The sequence below is a fragment of the Xenopus tropicalis genome, chromosome 2 (assembly GCF_000004195.4).
Source record: "Xenopus tropicalis strain Nigerian chromosome 2, UCB_Xtro_10.0, whole genome shotgun sequence".
NCBI classification, from domain to species: domain Eukaryota; kingdom Metazoa; phylum Chordata; class Amphibia; order Anura; family Pipidae; genus Xenopus; species Xenopus tropicalis.
Window position 1 is genome coordinate 80,951,372 of NC_030678.2, and position 20,893 is coordinate 80,972,264.

The following is a 20,893-nucleotide window of genomic DNA, read 5'->3' on the forward strand; positions in this document are numbered from 1 at the left end:
CCGTGTGTGAATAAATGGTGAATAGAAGGCCGGAGTTCTGACAGGGTGAGGTGATGGAGTAACTGTGACTATTAAAATTATTCCTGCAAGTCCATGCTTGCATCTCCCACAGAAACTTAGCCTGCCCATGATAGTTCATCTGCTGTGTGAGTGACTCAGACAATTTGCCTCTTTCTGTTGCATCAAGTACAAATTACATGCTGCGGTACTCCACATGTGTTGTCATTTCTCCATCCTTGGTAAATAAAGCAGATGCCACTGACTCATCTAATGCATAAATAGTGTTAATGACATCTGCAAATAAATAAATAAATATATATATATATCTAAAATCTTAGAACACTACTATACATACCTCTATAATGTAATATACATTACTTTCATGGAAGTATAAGGGAAAGGTGTATGACATGTATCCTGCATATTTTATGCAATAAATATAATATGCACACATATTAACACACATAATTGACTCTTTTAATTTGCAGGCTGTGAACTGCTATACCTAATCATTTAAATATACTATGCAATATTTTTAAACATATTACAATTAATTCAAAATATTTCATATAGAAAAGTAAAAATACTGCATACATGCCAGCATTCATATCATAGTGATTTTATACGTATTAATCCAACATATGTACTTAAATGATTTTTGCAATTTTTCTCAGTAATTCCCAGCAAAAGTATTTGGGAATAGTGTCCTATTTGAAGGGAAGTAGCAAGTGATCTTGCACAATGAATACATAGGAAAGCTATAGCTTAATCTTTTCACCGTTCAGCTGCAGATTTCCAGCAAGCAAAGACTTGTTTGCAGTTTTGGTTAAGTTTCGCCTGGTGTCTGAGTTTCTTTACAATTTTTTTTTCTGTCTCTGCCTCACTTTAAGGAGGTGTTTGTTTAGCTTCGGTTCATTCACATTTATGCACTGGCTCACGGAGAGTTAAGTGCTGCACCTGTTGAGGTGTGTCTGTCTTAAGGCACCTGTTTCGTCAGCCAATCAGCTGCAGGGCCCACCTGTCAGTGAAAATACCTGCACACAAATCCTCCCGCATAAATCTAACACTTCATTCTACAGGGGATGTCTCTGCGTAACAAGAACTAGAAGAGCACAAGTCAGCAGAGGTTACAGTCACTTAAGTTTGAGGGAAAAATGTCTAATGAACTTGAGTAAGTAAAACTTCTAACTCTTCCACACTAATATTGTTAAGGTTCATTGCTTACGTGTTGCTTACTGGCACTGGAGTTTATATTTTACTAAATAGTTTTATACTGGTGTTGTAGACTTAAAACACAACACAAGTTGAAAGTGTGTTTTAATGTATTTCTGACTTAAAATGGATTGTACCTTTGTGATATTTGTTAGTTATTCATAACTTTCTGGTTTATTGATGACTTTTTTCTGTTGTGAAATGTGGTAGCTAAAAACGTTATAGCTTGGTGATTTAAGTCAAATTTACAATTTTATGTTTAAAAATTGTAGAAGAAGAAGAAATATTTAATTTTTCTTGAAAATGAGTGCCCTTTAGTTATTATTTTAATTAGGCACTAATATTGAATATGCAGTGTATTTACCTAGTGTGGAAAACATTGACGTTGTATGGTCATAATGCATTTGAGTATGATTAAGGTTTTCAGATTAACTTGGCATTGTTACAAATAGAATTTACTGTCAATATTCCATTGCATGTTATGGCAATGCCCGTATTAATACTATGCTGTTGCGCATTATATTGTATACTAAAGTTTGGGACCAAAGCAAATAGTATCTCTTTTCTTTCATTTTTCATGATACAGATATGGTTTATTTAGGGGCTGGCATATTTCCGATGAATGTTTTAATGCTGGGTTGAATCACTGTTTATGATAAGCAGAGCTCAGCTAGGGTTTTATTTTTTGCAGTTTCAATTTGGGCCTCAAAGACCTATATAGGACTTGGTACATATAACGTGCTATGGTGGATAAAGAATAAGTTCTAATAATAAATCAAATTGGCATACAGCTTCCAATGTATATATACATCTCTTTGTTTGGGCTTGATTTTTTTTCTTTTACTCCAAAAGTCCTGTGCTTATAAAAATGCTGTCTAAATGTTAAAAACATTTAAGCCAATAGAACAGGCAACTAATTTATTTTGAGACAAGTTGGCACCATGAGTACAAAAGATGGGTGTCATTGAGTTTCACCTTAGTTTCACTTCTGAAACCATGGCACCAGCCATTAGCATGCGAGCTTTAAATACATTTAATTTGCTTAGACAAAAACATGTATTTGAAACTTCAAAACATGCGGATCTAAGAAAAGGGCTTTTAGCCCATCATTCAGGAATCTGTTCCTTTTAGAATATGTTAATGATTTACAGTCAAGCAACAGTCTGGTTACTGGATAGAGGTATCACACTTAGCATTTGTTTTGTTTTTTTTGTTAGTTAGGTTGTCATTAAAGTGCAACCTATTATGTTGTAATGAACACAGAAAATCATCTCAAATATCTTTCTCTGTGACTATCAGGAGAAACCTTGTTTTTTCCTATAATAATATATTGTGCATATCAGAAAATTAAAACACATGTGTATAATTCTGCATTTGGTTTAAATTCTATAGATTTAATGGAATCTTTAATAACATTTTTTGCAATTTGTTATATTTTAAAGTGAAAGAAATGAAGGAAACAAAATATACAAACTAATAATAGTAGTGCTTAGGGCCTACTAAATTATTTGACATCTTTATATAGCTAACAGAGCAATCACTGAAGGATATACTAGGACATATTGCTGGTTACAATTCGTTAAATTCTTCTATAAGAATGCTCGGTGTAGTTTCCAAAATGTAATTGACAGGACAGCATTGTCCCTAATCCAATCTGTCGTTTCAGAAGCAAATACAACCATGAAAAAAACAAATATCCATACAGTATAAAAGACTACAATGTGTGAATATAGGAATCATAATACTTATTTGATATTGTCTTTATTCTTATGTAAAATCTGACACGACTTGAAAGACTAACACAATCCTAGTGGTTATATATAATGATGTGGGCTGGAATAGGGTAACAGATACAAAAAGAGCAGCTTTGTGACCCCTGGTTCATGATATATTTATAGGCAAGACAATTAAAAGAAATACTTAATTAAAATGAATAAATAGATGTAGACATTATATTTTTTTTAGAAAAGCAGTGCAGAATAGGGGGCAAATTGTGTCCACTTTCCACGTAAAGGTGTTTGCATGGTGCTAGTTTAACAGATAATAAACAATGAAATACTAGTTCGGCAAGCCAGTACTACAGCCCTTGATATTGTTTAGACCACAAAGTGTTGTATATAAACACAGAGATTAGCTACCAGTTGGATTGTTGATTTGTTTTCCTCGTATGTTTATGCTTTAGATTAAAGGCAAGGTCAGTGATGTCACTGAAAACATGATGTGACTCATTCCATCAGCTGGTAATGAAGCAAGTGGCAGCCAATTATAGCTACACAGTGCCGCAAGATTGGGAAGTGTGGCATAAGAACCACAGGGATTTTTGGCTGTGCCCTTTGTTAGTAAATTCAGCTCAATTGGTGCCTTTATGCTTTTTCATAGCATTAGAATAGTTTTACACTATTGTTGCTGCCTATAATACCTCCTCAGTGTATGAGACAGAATGAATATATGGCAAACCACATTATTTTTATTGCTTATTTTTGATGAAACAAAAAAATGTGCTTTGATGTTAGAAGCACCACCTACATGTGCTGTCCTTACTGTTGTATTGTCATTGGTTTTGGCCTGATGAGAAACTAAGCCTAAAGTATTATAAGAATGCACTAAAAGAAGAAGCAGACGTAGCATCCATTTTACGAGGGCAGACACGCAAACTGTAAAATGGAGTCTCGGTACACGTAAACAGTTGCTTCACCTTTCAGTATAGACATCTGCATGCCTGATATGTGGCATATATGTGCATATATGTGTGTATCACATAAAAGCTGCTAATCTAGCCTGGTATAAAAAATAAGAATTTATTCTTAGTAAAAAAATACCATTTTATTATTGGTTATTCTTTTTACTCAAGACAGTCCTATCTTATGTGCAGTGCATTTCTTATTCTGTTCTGTTACCATTTTATCAAGTACTAGAGTGTTTATCATTACCTTAAAACTATTAATGTTAAAAAGTATTCTTTTAAGCCTTGCAAATTCTTGTTATGATAAGTTTTTTTTATATTTGTGTATCCCGACATATGCTGTCACCAGTTGTTAATATTCCCCTACTATAGGTGTGTCCTGCACAGTTGGCAGGCAGGAGTTAGAGCATGTAAACCCCATAAAAATGGAACCAGAGAAACCTTTTAGTTGTATTTGTGGTCGAAACCTTTTGTGCCGGTAGCAAATGTTTTGCTGTGCGTAAGGTGTGTTATTAAAGTTCTCAGCACAAAGTGAAGAATGAGGGGGTGCATTCTACACAGCAGTCCTGGAGCCAAGGGCACATTAAATAAACGTGAGTGCCGCACTGAGTCAGCATGTCAGCAGCTTTTTCATTCACAGTAGACAGGTGATCTATTCACAGGAGACAGCACTATTCACACAGACTCAATAGGCTTTATGTGCACCTGTCAGTCACACACACATTTGCAGTGTAATGTGTGCGTGTGTGCAAGACAGAAAAAGGGTGTGCTCATGGTAAAGCTACTAACTAAATCTAAGTTACAGAGTGTTGATGGATGCAGTAATATCCAAGGAAGCAGGCCACACTAATCAGATTCATGAATATATGCTGTAGTAATAGGGACTAAGATGCTGACTACTAAAACCTAATTTAATATATGATACTGAATAGTGTTAATGGCATATGCACTTGGATAACTGTGGATGTGTGCCCATGTGAGTTAACCCTAGGGCATTGTATAAAGCATAAATACACTTTGTATCTCAGGTCTGATCTCTTCTTTATTTACTATAAAGAATTACATAGAATGTAGCCATGATATTGTATGGCCGTGTGAAGATGCATCAGCACACCCCTGCTAAACTTTGCATAAAAAAATGGGAGGCTTTCTAAATAAACAGTATTTTATACATAAATTAAAATATCTGTTTCCATCATTCATACTCCCCCGTTTGTAACTATTGCAGGCAAAACTTTGTCTGCAGAGTGAAACCATCCAAAAAAAGAACAACAGGAATAGTTTTGTCATTAGGAGCCACACCCAATGCATCAGGGTATTCAATTAGCATTTCCTTCGCTTAACCCACTTACACAATATACTACATGCTGCACACACCCTCTGTGTTCAGTCACAACTTCATCTTGCTCATAAAATATTTAGTAGCTTCATTGCCTGCATTGGTTACAAACAACTGCATTGTTTAATTTTTCTGTAAAAAATATTGCCACTGCATGATGACTAAAAGTTTGGGGCAAAATAATAGAATCGATTTTTACTGCTTTGTCAACTGGCTTGCACATTTGTTGACGTGTCACCTTTGGTGAATGATCTAACTTCTTCATTCTTTTCCTAGTAAGAGATGTAAAAAAATGATTTCAGTGAAGTATCTGGCAAGAAATAAATACTGTAAATGTTTGGCATTTTTCCCCAGGGCAAATTCCTACACTGAAAAATAGATACACCTTGCCCCCTCCGCAGCCAAGAATGAAAATTTCCCAACAAGTCAAAAACATGTATTTTTTATAGGAATAATCATGACCCATTTGTATTAAAACTGAATTATGTATTGTATGAGCCATAATATACCATAAAGTTATGTCTGTCAGGGGACCTCATTGGTGGATAATATCCAGGAAAATACAGAAGACAATGCACAAATTTTTTTTTATCATTTTGAAAAAGTATGAATATTACTAGGGACCCACAACCAACTTGTTTAAATATATTGTGTAAATATATAGCCTTTCTTTGAGGTTGTGGCATCCAGGAGCAGTTTGTATTTACCATATAGCAATGGGAAGTCTAGTTCACACCTAGAGCAATGATGCGTTCACCACCACTGCTACTGCATAGCACCAACAACTAAGCAATGGATACACAAATACGCAAACAGATACAAACTTTAACAGAATGGCCAAAGGCAGGATAGCCAACTCATCCCCTTAATTACTAATACAATGGATTGTGAAAAGTTGTATTGAGTCTGTGTGCCGTTCTCTATATTTCACAAGTGTCGGTAATTAAAGGGATGTGTTGAACATTCTGTTCCATGGAATGGATCATACATGTACCTTAATGACGTGGATTTCTAATAACACAACTGTTTAATATTTTCTGCTTTCTTTCAACAGCCTAAATGTGCAAAGGTGATTTGTTTTATAAGTAGCTAATTTGCACATTTTGTATTGTTAAAACAACCTGGTTTCACAATGTGAACAAACAATAATCATTTACGATTATAATCATTTAAGAGGAAGGGGAAGTTAAGGCTGATAAAGGCAAAATATAGGTACTAGGTATTTCCTTGAAGAGTGACTTTTTTTACCTTGCTGTCATCAACATTTTTACTTGTGTAGATGCTATTTATCACCCTCATTGGCTAGTAAGGTACACTTTGCTGTACACACACTACTTTGTGGCAGCCATTTATTACAGTGGAATTTTAGGGAAAATGCTGCATTGTGGGTAAACATGGAGATTTACTTATATTTTACTACACCATTGCATTAGTAATTGAGTGGTTTAAGAATAGCAGAGAGATTCTCCATATATAATTACATTACATATACTACATTGCTTAAATGTTAAAAGATAATGGGTGTATTCCCTGTGCATGAATCCAATAAGAAGTGGTTTCATGTCTCATTCTAGTTTTTTTCCAGATAAGTAGTTTAAGAAATGCTGTGGCTTTAATCCTCACAAAATGAGTGGTGTGGTTTCTTAAATGGTAAACTTGTAGGTGGTGTGACAATAATTGTATTGGCAGGGGTCTGTTCTTTATATGGTTCTAAGCTTTTGGGTGGTGTCTGTCTCCTTAACTATAGGATTAAAGATCAAACAGTTGCTGGATAGGGAATATATTTTTCTTTACACTTGGAAAGCATGTATCTACAGTATATGATATTATTACATTTAACTGCTAATCTGTTATTTGATAAATGTTTTTAACAGTGTCTAATAGTAGAATTAACATATTCTAAATGAGCTATCCTTTCATTCTTTACAGCTACAGACCAGTGATGCTTCTACAGAATGATATCAACCTCAAGTATTCAAGTCCAAATGATGATGAAGCCTGGTCAAAATACTTGGAGAATCCTATGACAGCTGCCACTAAAGCCATGATGAGGGCAAATGGAGATGATGATGGGGTTGCTGCACTAAGCTTACTCTATGACTACTACAGGGTAATGCATATAATGCAATTCAGATTCACAATTTAGTTACTTATGATGTGGCTTATACGCAATAATGAGTCTCAATTGGAAAACTACAGAAAGTAACAACTCATATTTAAGGCTCTACCAAAAGTAGAGTTAAATATGCGATGAGTTAATGTTATGTGAGTTGCTCTCACAAAGAGTAGGTCTGGTTATTGCTGTCTTTATTATTTAAATATAATGGTTCTCTTTTTCATTCTAAATTATATATGCATGCTTGTTAAACTAGAGAGATTTCTCTAGACCTGCCTTTATTATTTAAGGAACTTATTCTTATTTTATATCTTAGGTCCCCAAGGAAAAGAGAATTATTACTCAGGGATCTACAGGACGCTGTGACCAAGTAAAAAGGTAACAATACTAAAATCATATAGCACGTTATTTTTAGGAGGGGGGGGGAGTAAAACAATTTTAATCCAAAGAAACATAGAGAAAAAAAGACCAATATTGTGGCTCTCGTTTATTAATATTTCAGTGGAGACTGAGTCAGTTATAATATGAGGTCATTGAATTCATGCAGTTTATGATATAATGGAGAAGGTTTTATGAAAGCCTAATAAGCAACTTCTATTAAATTCAAGTAAAAAGTTGTGTGATATGATCATGTGGGGCATGAATATCTAAAATATATAGCTTCTGTATATCTGGGCTGTTTCAGAAACAAAATGCAAGTTTCAATATTTTTAAGCCTATTTTAGTTAGGTTCCTTTAAAGGCTACAGGAAATGAAACTCTATGCGTCATAATTAACCCCACTAATTATCTATTTTTATTATAGGAGCTGTATTGAATATGACTCAGACATTTCAACCTATGATAGCACCCAGCTGATGAGATTTCTAAATGACAATAACTCCTCCACTCACGAGTATTCAGAAACACATAAAAAGAACAGCTATCTATCTCTGGACTGTCTCATAAATCCCAGTAAACTGCCTCTGTCAAGTGGAAAGTTGGATAACAATGCTCATGATGATTTCATGGCAACATCATGTGATGTATATGAAAAAAATCCACTGACTACACTGTTTGATCCTATACATGTGCCACCACCACAACAAAGATGGCAACCAGACAGCACCTTCAAGGAGGATACACCAGAGGTAAGGCTAATATTAGATACTGAATTTCTGCAGGCCAGGACCCCAGCACAGTGTAAAAACAAGATGTAACGGTCATATAAGAGTTATGATCCTCGCTAATTTTCTTCTTTTTTTTTTTTTACATTTTCAGCCACTCATATTCAACGATATCCTTAGAAGCCAGGCAGAATCAACCTGCTCAGAAGACTATATACCAGGAGAGGCAAATAGGTAAATATTTTTCATAATATCTTGTTATGCAAAATGTGTATGTAAATGAGAGTAGTGAATTCTTCTCTTTTCCTTGAAGGATAGCGTTGAACAACAAGTGCATGAAAATTATCAGCCAACTTGAATACTGTTCAGTTTTTTATATCAATTTATATATATCCATTAATGTCTTGGAGTAACCATTAAAATGTATTTTATGAATATTTTTACAGAGACTTTGAATGCACCCTAGAATCTCCCAAAGCAATTCACATCAAGTCTGGAGAGTCACCAATGGCTTACCTTAATAAAGGCCAATTTTATCCAGTCAACCTCCGTACCGCAGAAACCAGAAAATGTGTGCATTTGACCTCTAACAAAGTCAAGGTAAGTTTAAATTAAATATTTTGTGGCTCCTTTGCAATAGGGTGACTTTTCTTTTATATCAATGCATTAGGGTACACATACTTCATGGATTCAGGAAAGTGTAACAACTGTGTTTTTAGTTTAGGTCCTAAGTCATGACTAATAAGACAAGTTTTACATTTGAGTCAATCAGTTATAGGACACATCCAATATGATTCCACTTATTCTTATTTTAAGGCATCAAAACCTATATTGATTTAATGAAAGAGTAATTAATGTTTTTGGTAATTACCAACTCTGTAAAGTAATGCTTACGTATAAAAAAAAAAACCTCAAGTATCTAAATATTTCTAGCCAGTATCATCCCCAGATGTGAAAAAAGATAAGGACAAATTAAACTATATAATGAGGAGTCAGAACCACACCTTAAAACAAGCAAACTAGTTCAAACATCTTAACAACAGTTTCCTCTAATAAACATGAAGTGCATTCGTTGGGTGTATAAGAGGCAAATTATTGGGCTTCCAAACAGTTAAAACACTGCCAGTGAACCAAGGAAAGGCAGTATTATGAAGCAGGACCCTGGAGGACAATGATAAATAGGGCCACATAATACACATACACCTAGGAGAGCAGAAGGAATGGAACAAATACTACTACTGAAAGCCTTCTGATATGGCATGAGTCATTGAGAATAAAGGTCCATTCTCTAGGGCAAACAATATCAGTCCACAAATGCATTTGCGTATAGTGATGTGTTGGCACTGATAAACTACCTTCTTTTCAATATTTTTAAATGCCCTTTTCTTTTGTTAAAACACAGCCCATAAAGGCAGAGTGCATTCAATATATTCAGTGGTAGTATTTTATCATCTATACAGGATAAACTATGCAGTTTGTCTTTCTTAGACTTATATATATATATATTCTAAAATCAATTAATGCAGTCTCTTATAAAATGTATATATAAAACAGTTACAAGGGACATTTAAAAAGAGAGTGATAGAGAGACACAAAAGTGATTCAAGTATATACTTCATTATGACAGAAACTATTCAAGCACTTTTGAATTGGGTGCTTTAAGTTGTAGGGGAAAATAGGTTCATGGTTATTACTGTAGGTATAAAGGTATAACAGTTTTATAACGCAATTGTGTGGGGGTTTTTTCACATTAAAAAAATTTCAATTACATAATCACTGTCATTTTTCACATTTCTTAAAAACACTGAGCAGACACAGCTAAGCTACAGCCAGTACTATTATACTTATAAATATTTATTTATCTCTTTAGAGCGTGGTCATGGTAGTATTTGACAATGAGAAGAATCCTGAAGAACAGCTGAAACGATGGAAGCACTGGCACTCTAGACAGCCAACTGCAAAGCAGAGGGTCATTGATGTTGGTACGTTTAATTATTATTAGGCTATCATTCTTTATGTTGTCATTGTGATCTCTTGATATCTTCTACTGATCTCTATCTAGAGCAGTATTTGTCTTCATATTGTTTGATTTTATATTCATATAAATATATTCTTCTCATGCAACATGTATGTCTTTTACAGCTGATTACAAAGAAAATTGTAACACAGTGGAGAACATTGAAGAGGTAGCCTACAATGCTTTGTCGTTTGTTTGGAACATCAATGAAGAAGCTAAGGTAGAGTATACCAGGAAAACAACCCATTCTGTTTTAGATAGGTCTGTCATCTGTTCATGGGTGTTTGAATGCTACAAGTAATATAAGGGGTACTGACAGTGTTTATCAATAGCAGGCACAAAAATAAGTAAAGAAACCTTGCCAGCATGCTTACAGATAAGATCTCTGTATAGATAAACTGAAAAGATTTCTAGATGCAGTATGAATTGTTTTCATACAGTCCTTGTTCCCACGGAGAAAAGAAAACCTCTCTGGGTAGATTTAGTGCCTAAGGCTCAAGAGATTATCTCTAAGGGAGAGAAAAGCCAACAGTTGGGAACACTACCTAGCAATTGTAATCAATGTTTAGGGCTTCAACAGACTTAGCAACCAGACCATGCTGGCTTACCTATAAAAAATCTCTCAATATATGCATTGAATGTCTTTCACTGATATTCTACTGTTTCCTTTTAGATATTTATTGGTATTAACTGCCTAAGCACAGACTTCTCATCTCAGAAGGGTGTTAAAGGTGTCCCTCTGAATCTTCAGATTGACACATATGACTTTGAAACAGGAGTCAAGAGGCTCATTCATCGTGCAGTCTGCCAGATTAAAATATTCTGTGATAAGGTAAATTCCAAAACTATTGTAAAAGATCAACTGTACACAAAGGTCTGCAATAAAACATAAAGTAATATACAATATTATAATATAATGTTACGCTGATTATAAAGCCATTTATTTAATTACTTCTAAACAATTTGTATCTTGCTTCTTTAAACAGGGGGCAGAGAGAAAGATGAGGGATGAAGAACGTAAACAGTTTAGAAGGAAAGGGAAATCTGCTGACCAAAATAACAAAGGTATGTGAGAGCTGAAGCAGACTGTCTCCTTACAAAAGGAGTGTGAAAATCATTTATTCAAACCAGGACACTTCTAATGATGCTCTCCTCTTACAGATATAAAGGCATCTGTTCTTCCAGGATACAGAGGGTCTGATTTCACATATCTGAGACCAGTGACAGATATGGAAACACACCCTGTTTTGTTCATCCCCAACATTCATTATTCCAATCTTCAAAGATGTGGAGTTGTAAGTATATTCTTCAAAATGTGTTATCAGATAAAGAGATTACATTTTAGCACCTCTGTAGGCACACCAAGGGTTCCTCCAGGAAAAAAGTACTTTGTACACTTAGATTAGTTCTTATAGCAACTGACCTATAAAGATTCCATAATGTCATAATCAGAAAAGCAATATTGTATTTCATGATTCATGTTTATATTTCTTTTTGTGTTGACCACATATGTCAGATCATTTGCAGAGTCAACAGTAGCCACAGGAATTTAGCAATATAAACACACCTTTCAGGCTAAGATTTACCTATGGGAATTTCAGAAATGAGGACAATGCCTGCCCTTTTAAATACAGACACCATGGAAGCACAAGAGAATGTGTTGTAGCCATGAGTTGTTTCAGCACTTCAGTTACTGACAATTTTTCTTTTTTTTTTGTTTTCTTTAAGGTACTTCAGTCTGCTGCAGATAACAGTGACAGGTAAGCTTTAAGATCTCTTAACTTCTGCAACTGTTAAAAGAAAAAAAAATGCATTTGCGTGAGCTATTGATTCACATTGTACAGCACCTACCACTAATAAGCTAACTAGAAAGTCCTTTTAAAGCCCCATATTTGACTTCATATTAAAAAATAGCTATTACAATATACCCATAATGCTCATTTTGAGGCATTTGGACTTTGTAGTTCCATTTTACATTTGTTAATATTGATTTATATTTAAGGCAATTTAAATTATTATAACAACCATCCTGCGGGTGGGCTTTGAGCAGAGACACAGTTTAGAGCTTATTCTGCTAGCTTTAACCTTTTTTTGCTCTGTCTAAACATAAGGCATGTTTACAACTTAGTTTAAAAGTAAAACCAATAACAGTGCTGATTTATAAGCTAAGAAAATAAGATCTTATTCTATCCCAAAAGATATACACTTTACTTATGAAACCTGTTACCATTTGGGTCCATTCCCCATTTTTTAGGTATCTTTTGTCTTTCAGTTATATTGAAGATATATTATACTGGTTACATAATGTATTGTACTAAGTGTGGTCTTGACTAAAATATAGATGGGTTATAATAATCTTTTATTGTATTGCAGATTATCACTTAAAAGAAGCTCTCAGTCCTTCCCTGAAAGTTTTGAAGCACCCCCATCCAAGCAACAGACAAATGAAGACCCCCAAAGAGGTATACATCCTAAATCACATTCCCCCCTGCATAACACTGCCTCCATTCTTTTTCTCCTGTATTTTTCTATAGATTTTTTCATAGAATTTTTTTCATGTATCAGATTCTATTCAAAAAAAGTTTAAGTAAATCCTTAGCAGAAGGATATCTTAATATATTTCCTATAATTATATAAAATCTATATTTCTGTTCATCCCTAAGCACCTCAAAATAGTAATAGTTAGAACTTGTTTACACACACATATATAGTTTGTAACAGTTAAAGCTATAACCCTCCTTTTTTGGTATGAGATGCTCAAAATAACGAAAAGCATATTTTAAAGGAATAATTTCAGGTTTAAAAATGCATAGCTGCATGTTAGTGATTTTAAGAAGTTTTTAAGAAGTGTACATCCTACTATAACACTGTTTTTTTTTTTTTTTCTTATCTGCAGTGTTGTTATATGTTCGGAGAGAAACAGAAGAGGTATTTGATGCACTGATGTTGAAAACACCAGATCTCAAGGGTTTAAGAAATGCAGTAAGTAAACCTCTTGTGCAAGTGTTTTTCATTTATATTGTAGAGAATTTAAATATATATATATATATATATATATATATAATGTAGTGCACACTGGAACCAATTGCAGCTTCTAGTATATAAGAAAGAGGTTTAAACCAATAGATTAGCATGCTAGTGATTAGCTTTGCAACCTCACCAACCTTACCTCTCACCAATTTGAAGGGTCTTATTCGATTATTGTATAGTATAGACAGGAAAATTTGCTGTATATATATATATATATGAACATAATTTTGTAGATTCACCCTTTGTGAAACATTGTCCTATAGCATTGTCATTAGAGGGTTTACCTCAGATTTTCTTGAAACTGACATTATTCTATGTGCTCTACAGATCTCAGAAAAATATGAACTGCCAGAAGAAAGGATCTGCAGAGTCTACAAAAAATGCAAACGAGGGTGAGTGCATAAAATAAAGTGGAATTACCTGCACAGACAAATGCTTTTCTTAAAATAGAAACCTTGACTTTTCAAGCAATAGGAAACACTATAATCTATTAATAAGTAGCTAAAAGGGTTTTTCTTTTCATTTTTTGTTTTGTAAATGGCAACGTGACAAAAAAGTTTCCATATGAACAAAATATGCATTGAGATTTTGCATTGGTCTTCTTAGTCTTTTGTCATCAGACTGGGACATATTATTTGCTATAAACCAAAACACTTGTGCAATTAAAACCTTTAATAAGGTTAATCAGTAAATACCTGAATTCCAAACAGATGAGATAACTCTGGGAACACATTTATAGAGAAGGTTATGGCCCTTATCACAAACATTATAGATTTATGGCTATAGAGGGCCAACAACAACTGTACCCAACAGTCTATGAAAGTTCACCTTAGTTTTTTCATATACAAAAGTATTGTTTCTACAGTTTTTAATGCTAAGCCTTTGATATTTCCGTGGCACTTTGTTCTTGCTGAGTGACTTTTATTCAAATATTTTTAGAGCACAAATAGGGGCATTAGCCCAGGGCTTACAAATAATGCAGCCCCTGTAGAGGATCAGTTGTATATAAGGATAAGTGCAGAGATATTAAATAAAGTAGGCCTGGTGCAAGAATAAGACACTTTCTGACTGTGCTACCCAACCTGCAGAGCTTTAGTAAATTCTTGTTGGTGTATAGATAGGAAGTCTGTCCAGTCATTTGAAGACCTTCCTACATCATATAAATAGTAACTATTTAGGTCAATGGGAGGCAATGGCAGCTGGGGAAAATACAGTGGTGAAAAAAAAGCCTGGTGTGACCTCTTCAGAAAATATTAAAAACAAAGGGTTAAGTGCCATTCAAGGAAACAAGTCAAAAAGTTTGTCAGATAGAAAGATACAGTCTCTTCCAAGCCCGGCTGACTTTGTATATGAACAGCAAATGCCGTGTTGTTATTGGCACCTGTCCAAAGATCTCCCTCCCCATGAGGTGGAACTGAAGAATGGATTTAGAGGATGACTGTTGCTGTTACACAATCTGCTATACCAGACAAGTCACGCATCTCATAATCCATTTAAAGCACACAGAGACTGTTTTTAAAAGCAACTTATAAACAAGGAACATTTATTAAAATGACACTATTGTGAAAAAAAATAATAAAGCTTGTATTACTGTTTCGTGTCTTGACACTTACTGTATTATTTAAATAATAATATAGTTCGTATTCAGAGAATATATTTTGATGCTTTTAGGTTATTTATTTATGTGTTTGTCATTCAATATCATTCTGAAATTCAAAATCATCACACTGACTGTATATTTCTTGCTTTCTACAGAATTCTGGTAAACATGGACAATAACATCATCCAGCATTACAGCAACCACGTGGCTTTTCTATTGGACTTGACAGACGTAGATGGGAAAATCCAAGTCACACTTAAAGAACTATAAAGCTCACTAGTGGGTCTTTCAAAGACCAAAAAAAGACTTAAGCACAAAGGCAAAGGCACAAGACCTCAGTTTTACAGACCTCAGAACCATGCTGGGTGCTTGCACTTCCCGAATTTAAAGAGCACACAAGTTTATGCAGCTTGAGAAAGTCGGGAGAGGAGAGTCACAGATGACTGCTTAAAACTGAAAGACTTTTTGTACACTAAAGACTGACAAATATTTGAGATCCTTAATCTCCGTAGGATTTCTGAAGATATATGCACAATATTGCCAAAAGAAATGTTACAGTTGCAGTTTCTGCAACACCCGCTGCTTGTAAATGGATGCTCTTGCTTTACTATATATATTGCAAAAATATTTGTCCACTGCTTTCCTCTGTCTGCTGGAACAGAAGGATGTTTTTTTCAATACAGTTTTTGTACTGGGTTACTGCAGTTATTTTAGATGGGCAATGAATTGTCTCTCCCTCTGTGAAAGAACAGAACAATTATCAGGTCAATCATTCTCAAAGTAAATGGAATAAAACCCTCACAGATCTGCTATTCCTATCACAGTGATTTAAGTTCTATAACATCTCCAGGCCTCAGGAACAGTATGATAAATAACCACATTGTGAATATATTACACGCAGTAATATTCAAAACAGATTTATTGATAATATTAGTGGGTGAGATATTGCAATACTGGTTTATGCCATTTAGTTGCATATTCCATGCTCCAACTGCAGTGTCTCTTTTACCAGCCATTTTATTGTGAGGCTACCATAGAGTATAAAATGAGCTGGGTTTTTTTCTTTTTGCTGCTTTGTCATTATACTGGCTGTTACAGAATTATTTCTGGTTTTTCATTGTTTATCACATAGACTTTTATTCTAACAACAAAGAATGCAAAATACTTTTTTTCAAACAGCTGCCATTTTTGCCTGAAATAGCTTTTAATATAATATGTTACAGTTTTATACATTTCTCATTGTAAATATATATGTATATATAAATATTATGTATGTATGAAAGTATTGGTCTTTTTATGTGTTTTAGTAAGCAGCAATGCATTTTTGTCATTTCAAGAACTTGCCTTTTCACATTTCCTGGACTATGTATTTTTTTTTATATACCTGTTTATAATAAAGGGCAAATAATACCAAAGTGTACGATTTTTACATTTTTATAATGCTGACTTTATTATTAATATACCGTTAAGGATATGAACTGCTCTATCTGACCAGAACCATTCTCCTGTGATTTTAGGCATTTATGCTCCCTGCAGTGGCCAGCTATATATTTCTAAAGTTATTTAGCTTTACTGAGCATTACAGCACCCTGATATGTCTTTCTAGATGCACAAAGGTTTAAAGAAAGCTACATTTAATTTCAGCACTAGTGCTTGGCAACTTATATGATTTTTATCCAATTTTTGAATTAAAGACCCAAGTTCAAGTATCTGGCATTTGTCAATTTTATGGCACGTACTTTTCTATTCAGTATTCAAATTATTTACATACACCTTTTCAAGGTTCATGGTTACTAGCATTTTATAGAAGGCTTAGAGTTTGCCCAGTATCCCAATCAGATGTGTATTTTCAATCAGCTGACAAGCTGAAATCTGTGCTAAAATATATTTTCAGCACATTTCAAAATATTCAGAGAAACAGGCCACAATTCTAAAAAGAATGTAATTTAGAATGAATTACAGAGACATATCCTTTTTAGAAAAATAATTTCCTCATGCTTTATTTTTTACAAAGGAACAAAAACAGGTATTTTGAAAGGGTTGGTTACAAAACAACAGTAAAAAATAAAGTTTGTATGTAAATGTTATTGTCAGTTCTCTCATAAATATTATATAATGAGTGGCTCCATAAGTGGGCACAACTAGATTGCAGAGTTTTCTGTTGGACCACTCTAATACGGGGAGAGAGGAGATGGAGAGGCATTCCTAAGAATTTTGTGTATAGTGAGTAAATGCAAAAGTTTATGTAGAACAATAAGCAAATAGTACAGGTATGGGAGTTAACATCTAGAAAACTTGGGGTCTTGCCATAATTTAGATCTCCATACCTCCGGTCTACTAAAAATAATAAACCCCATATTATTGTTTTTCCTCGAGTAAGGGTTAATTAAATCTTAGTATTAAATAAAAGATTTTTTTATTACAGAGAAAATAGAAATCATTTTTAATAATTAGATTATTATGAAGTCTATGGGAGATGGCCTTCCTGTTTTATAACTGTATTTGGCTTTGTAGGGTACTTCGCAAATGTATTTTATATCATTTGTGATATGATTTAGAGTATTAACTTGAGTGGCAATGATCACATTTTTGCCAGGTATGAAATTGTGATAAAATTCCCCATTTAAAAAAATCCAATGAAAAGTCTCCCCTAGACTCCAATGTATTTTCACTCTAACCAAACTTGATGTGTGCAGTGATTTTTGGAGTGAATGGGATTTATGGCATAACTGACAGAATGAATGCAGAAGAAAATGGAATTTACTTTAAAAGCAACTCACTTAATTTTTAAATTTACTTTTGACTTTTGGTTTTTCTACAATGGCTAAACTTACTTTAAAAAAAGCACAAATGTCTACTCATTTATTAGAAAATCCGAACATTAATAGGGCAAACTAATAAAATTGTGGAAGAATATGAAAACCTCAAAATCATCATCTTCATGAGAATTTTCATACAATTACAAATGGAAAAATTGAAGTGAAGTGAAGACTTTACCATTGGATAAGTGCAAATCCCACTGACTTCTACATGACCTCAGCAGCTTTTAGATAGCGAAGTTTTGTATTAGAGTTTTTCGTGGCTTTACACTTATTTATTGGATATTTCCTGTTATTTATATGTTATAAATATCAATTTTTTTGTGGTTTAGAGTAATAATAAAATACACCATATTTAGGGCTAAAAAGTTTGTTTGAGGAAAAGAAAAAAATACAAACGTTAGGAAATCTGCCCCTTAGAGTCAGGTTTGTAAGTATAACACTAAGGGGCTGATTTACTAAGACACGATTTCGAATCCGAATTGGAAAAATTCCGATTGGAAACGAACATTTTGCGACTTTTTCGTATTTTTTGCGATTTTTTCGGCGTCTTTACGATTTTTGCGTAAAAACGCGAGTTTTTCGTAGCCATTACGAAAGTTGCGCAAAGTCGCGAGTTTTTCGTAGCGTTAACACTTGCGCGCAAAGTCGCGCCTTTTTCGTAGCGTTAAAACTTAAAAGGCGCGACTTTTTTAACACTACGAAAAAATCGCGACTTTGCGCAACTTTCGTAATGGCTACGAAAAACTCGCGTTTTTACGCAAAAATCGTAAAGACGCCGAAAAACTCGCGTTTTTACGCAAAAATCGTAAAGACGCCGAAAAAATCGCAAAATAACCGATCATTACGAAAAAAACGCAATTGGACGCATTCGGCCCGTTCGTGGGTTAGTAAATGTGCCCCTAAGTAGAACCCTAGTAGACCACATCAAAATGAAGTCCACATAAATGTTAAAACCTTGGAATGAAAAAAATGCAAATTGCTTGCGTAGGACCATGACAAACTGGTAAATGTTACATGAAAATGTCAAATCCAGGAACATAAAAACAGGGCTCTCCTGTGCTAGATGACTGGTGGATAAATATGGCAAACATAAAGAAAGAGGTGTCCCTTGGACTTAAAATGGCAATTTTCCATTTAGGATTTTGCTACTTAGAAAGTTTTCCTTTAACAAATGTTTCACAGTAATAGCAGGGAATGCTTGTCCCAGTACCAGGTAGTAATTGTGCCCTGTAGTCGTTTGCATGAAGCTGACTGACAGACAATATTGGCCACACACCTTAAATTCAGGGTGTATTTTACCCATACAGCTTTAATTACTTAGATATATAATTATGCAGGAATGATCTTGTAGGGTTGTGTAAGGTAGCTTTAGAAAGCAGGAAAAACAACTTCATGAAAGGTAACATGGGTAATAAGGGTAAGCGGATGCTGTATAGTCCTTACTTATAGAGTGACAAAAAATAGTTTTTAGGAGAACTCACACTTTTCATATATCTGAAACATACAGTATGTTAAAGGAAACTTTGTGCTTGTTTGTTTCAGATTTCATAAAGTAGGAGGTTAGTATATGGGCCAGGCCTGGACTGGGATTCAAGATAGACCCTGGCATTTCATGTACACACAAGTTCAAACAGCCCCCACCAGCCCAATAAAGAATTAATGGCTATAAACAGTAAATAGTATAAATAGTATACAGCCCCTCTGGCATCAGAATCCACAGATTGCCAGTCTGGGCCTGTTATGTGCGATACAATATAATTCCCTATAAACAAAACCAGGAAGTCCTTAAAAGGCAATAATTTAAAAAAAGGTAATTTGAAAGGAAAGGGAAAGTCACTGGGGGTGCCAAAATGTTAGGTACCCCCAGTGATTATCATCTTCAATTTTCAAGTCCATTTGTACATGTGCAGTAGAATAAAAGCCGAATGTAGAAGCGAAAAGCCTGCTTTTTCACTTGTCTAGGGGCCAAATCTAACAAAATAGTGACAATGTGCTCCTACATAAGTACTCAGGACCAATGCAGTTTTCAGGGAACAAGAGCACTGGCCCAGAGTATCAGGTAAGAGATTATAATAATAATAATAGAGCCTAACATTTGGCACCCCCTCCCAATAATAATAACTTGCTTAATCCTTTGTAGTGTCGTACTGTATACCTGATTCCCTGTTAAGTTTTGCTCAATTCCAGTATCCAGGAAAGACATACCCTCTCTAATGAATCTTTTATTCAGATTTGTTTTAATGTATTAAGAGTCTGGAACTGAAAAAGTTCTGTGAAGAGAGAGAAAGGAGAAGGAAAGGTACAATCACTGGGGGGTGTCAGAATGTTAGGCACCCCCCAATGAATGTAATCACTCACCTTATACCCCAGGCTGGTGCCTGCGAGCCAGCAATCTGCTTCCTGCTTCTATCTTCGCGCCATTGCACATGCGCAATAGAATGAAAAGCTGAACATTAACAAGAAGTCGACTTTTTCACTCTACTGACTTTCCTTTGGCCAGGTTGGAGATGCAGAATGCCATTGAGCCCTATGGGAGACTTTCCTTGGGTCAGGTTGGAGCTGCAGAGTGCCATTGAGCCCTATGGAGACTTCCTTGGGCCAGTTTGGGAGCTGCCAGAGTCCTTTAGAAGCCATGGGAGACTTTCCTGGGCCAGGTTGGAGCTCAGAGTGCCATTGAGCCCTATGGGAGACTTTCCTTGGCCAGGTTGGAAGCTGCAGAGGTGCCATTGAGCCTATGGAGACTTTCCTTGGCCAGGTTGGAGCTGCAGAGGTGCCATTGAGCCCTATGGGAGACTTTCCTTGGGCCAGGTTGGAGCTGCAGAGTGCCATTGAGCCCTATGGGAGACTTTCCTTGGGCCAGGTTGGAGATGCAGAGTGCCATTGAGGGCTCCTGGGGATGCGGAGACTTGGTCCTTGGGCCAGGTTGGACCTGCAGAGTGCCATTGAGCCCTATGGGAGACTTTCCTTGG

General features: G+C 35.0%; 1 protein-coding gene across 1 annotated transcript; it reads left to right on the forward strand.

Moving 5' to 3' along the window:
- Positions 1–1,088: 1,088 nt before the first annotated feature.
- grhl3 (grainyhead like transcription factor 3) lies at positions 1,089–16,512 on the forward strand. Its single transcript, NM_001005642.1, is given in 16 exon segments — positions 1,089–1,171; positions 7,164–7,344; positions 7,667–7,728; positions 8,155–8,479; positions 8,610–8,689; positions 8,902–9,055; positions 10,326–10,437; positions 10,598–10,692; positions 11,146–11,304; positions 11,459–11,537; positions 11,634–11,767; positions 12,201–12,232; positions 12,846–12,934; positions 13,369–13,454; positions 13,830–13,894; positions 15,258–16,512. Coding segments are annotated over 16 exon segments (1,785 nt in total). The 5' UTR covers positions 1,089–1,154; the 3' UTR covers positions 15,373–16,512.
- Positions 16,513–20,893: the final 4,381 nt, after the last annotated feature.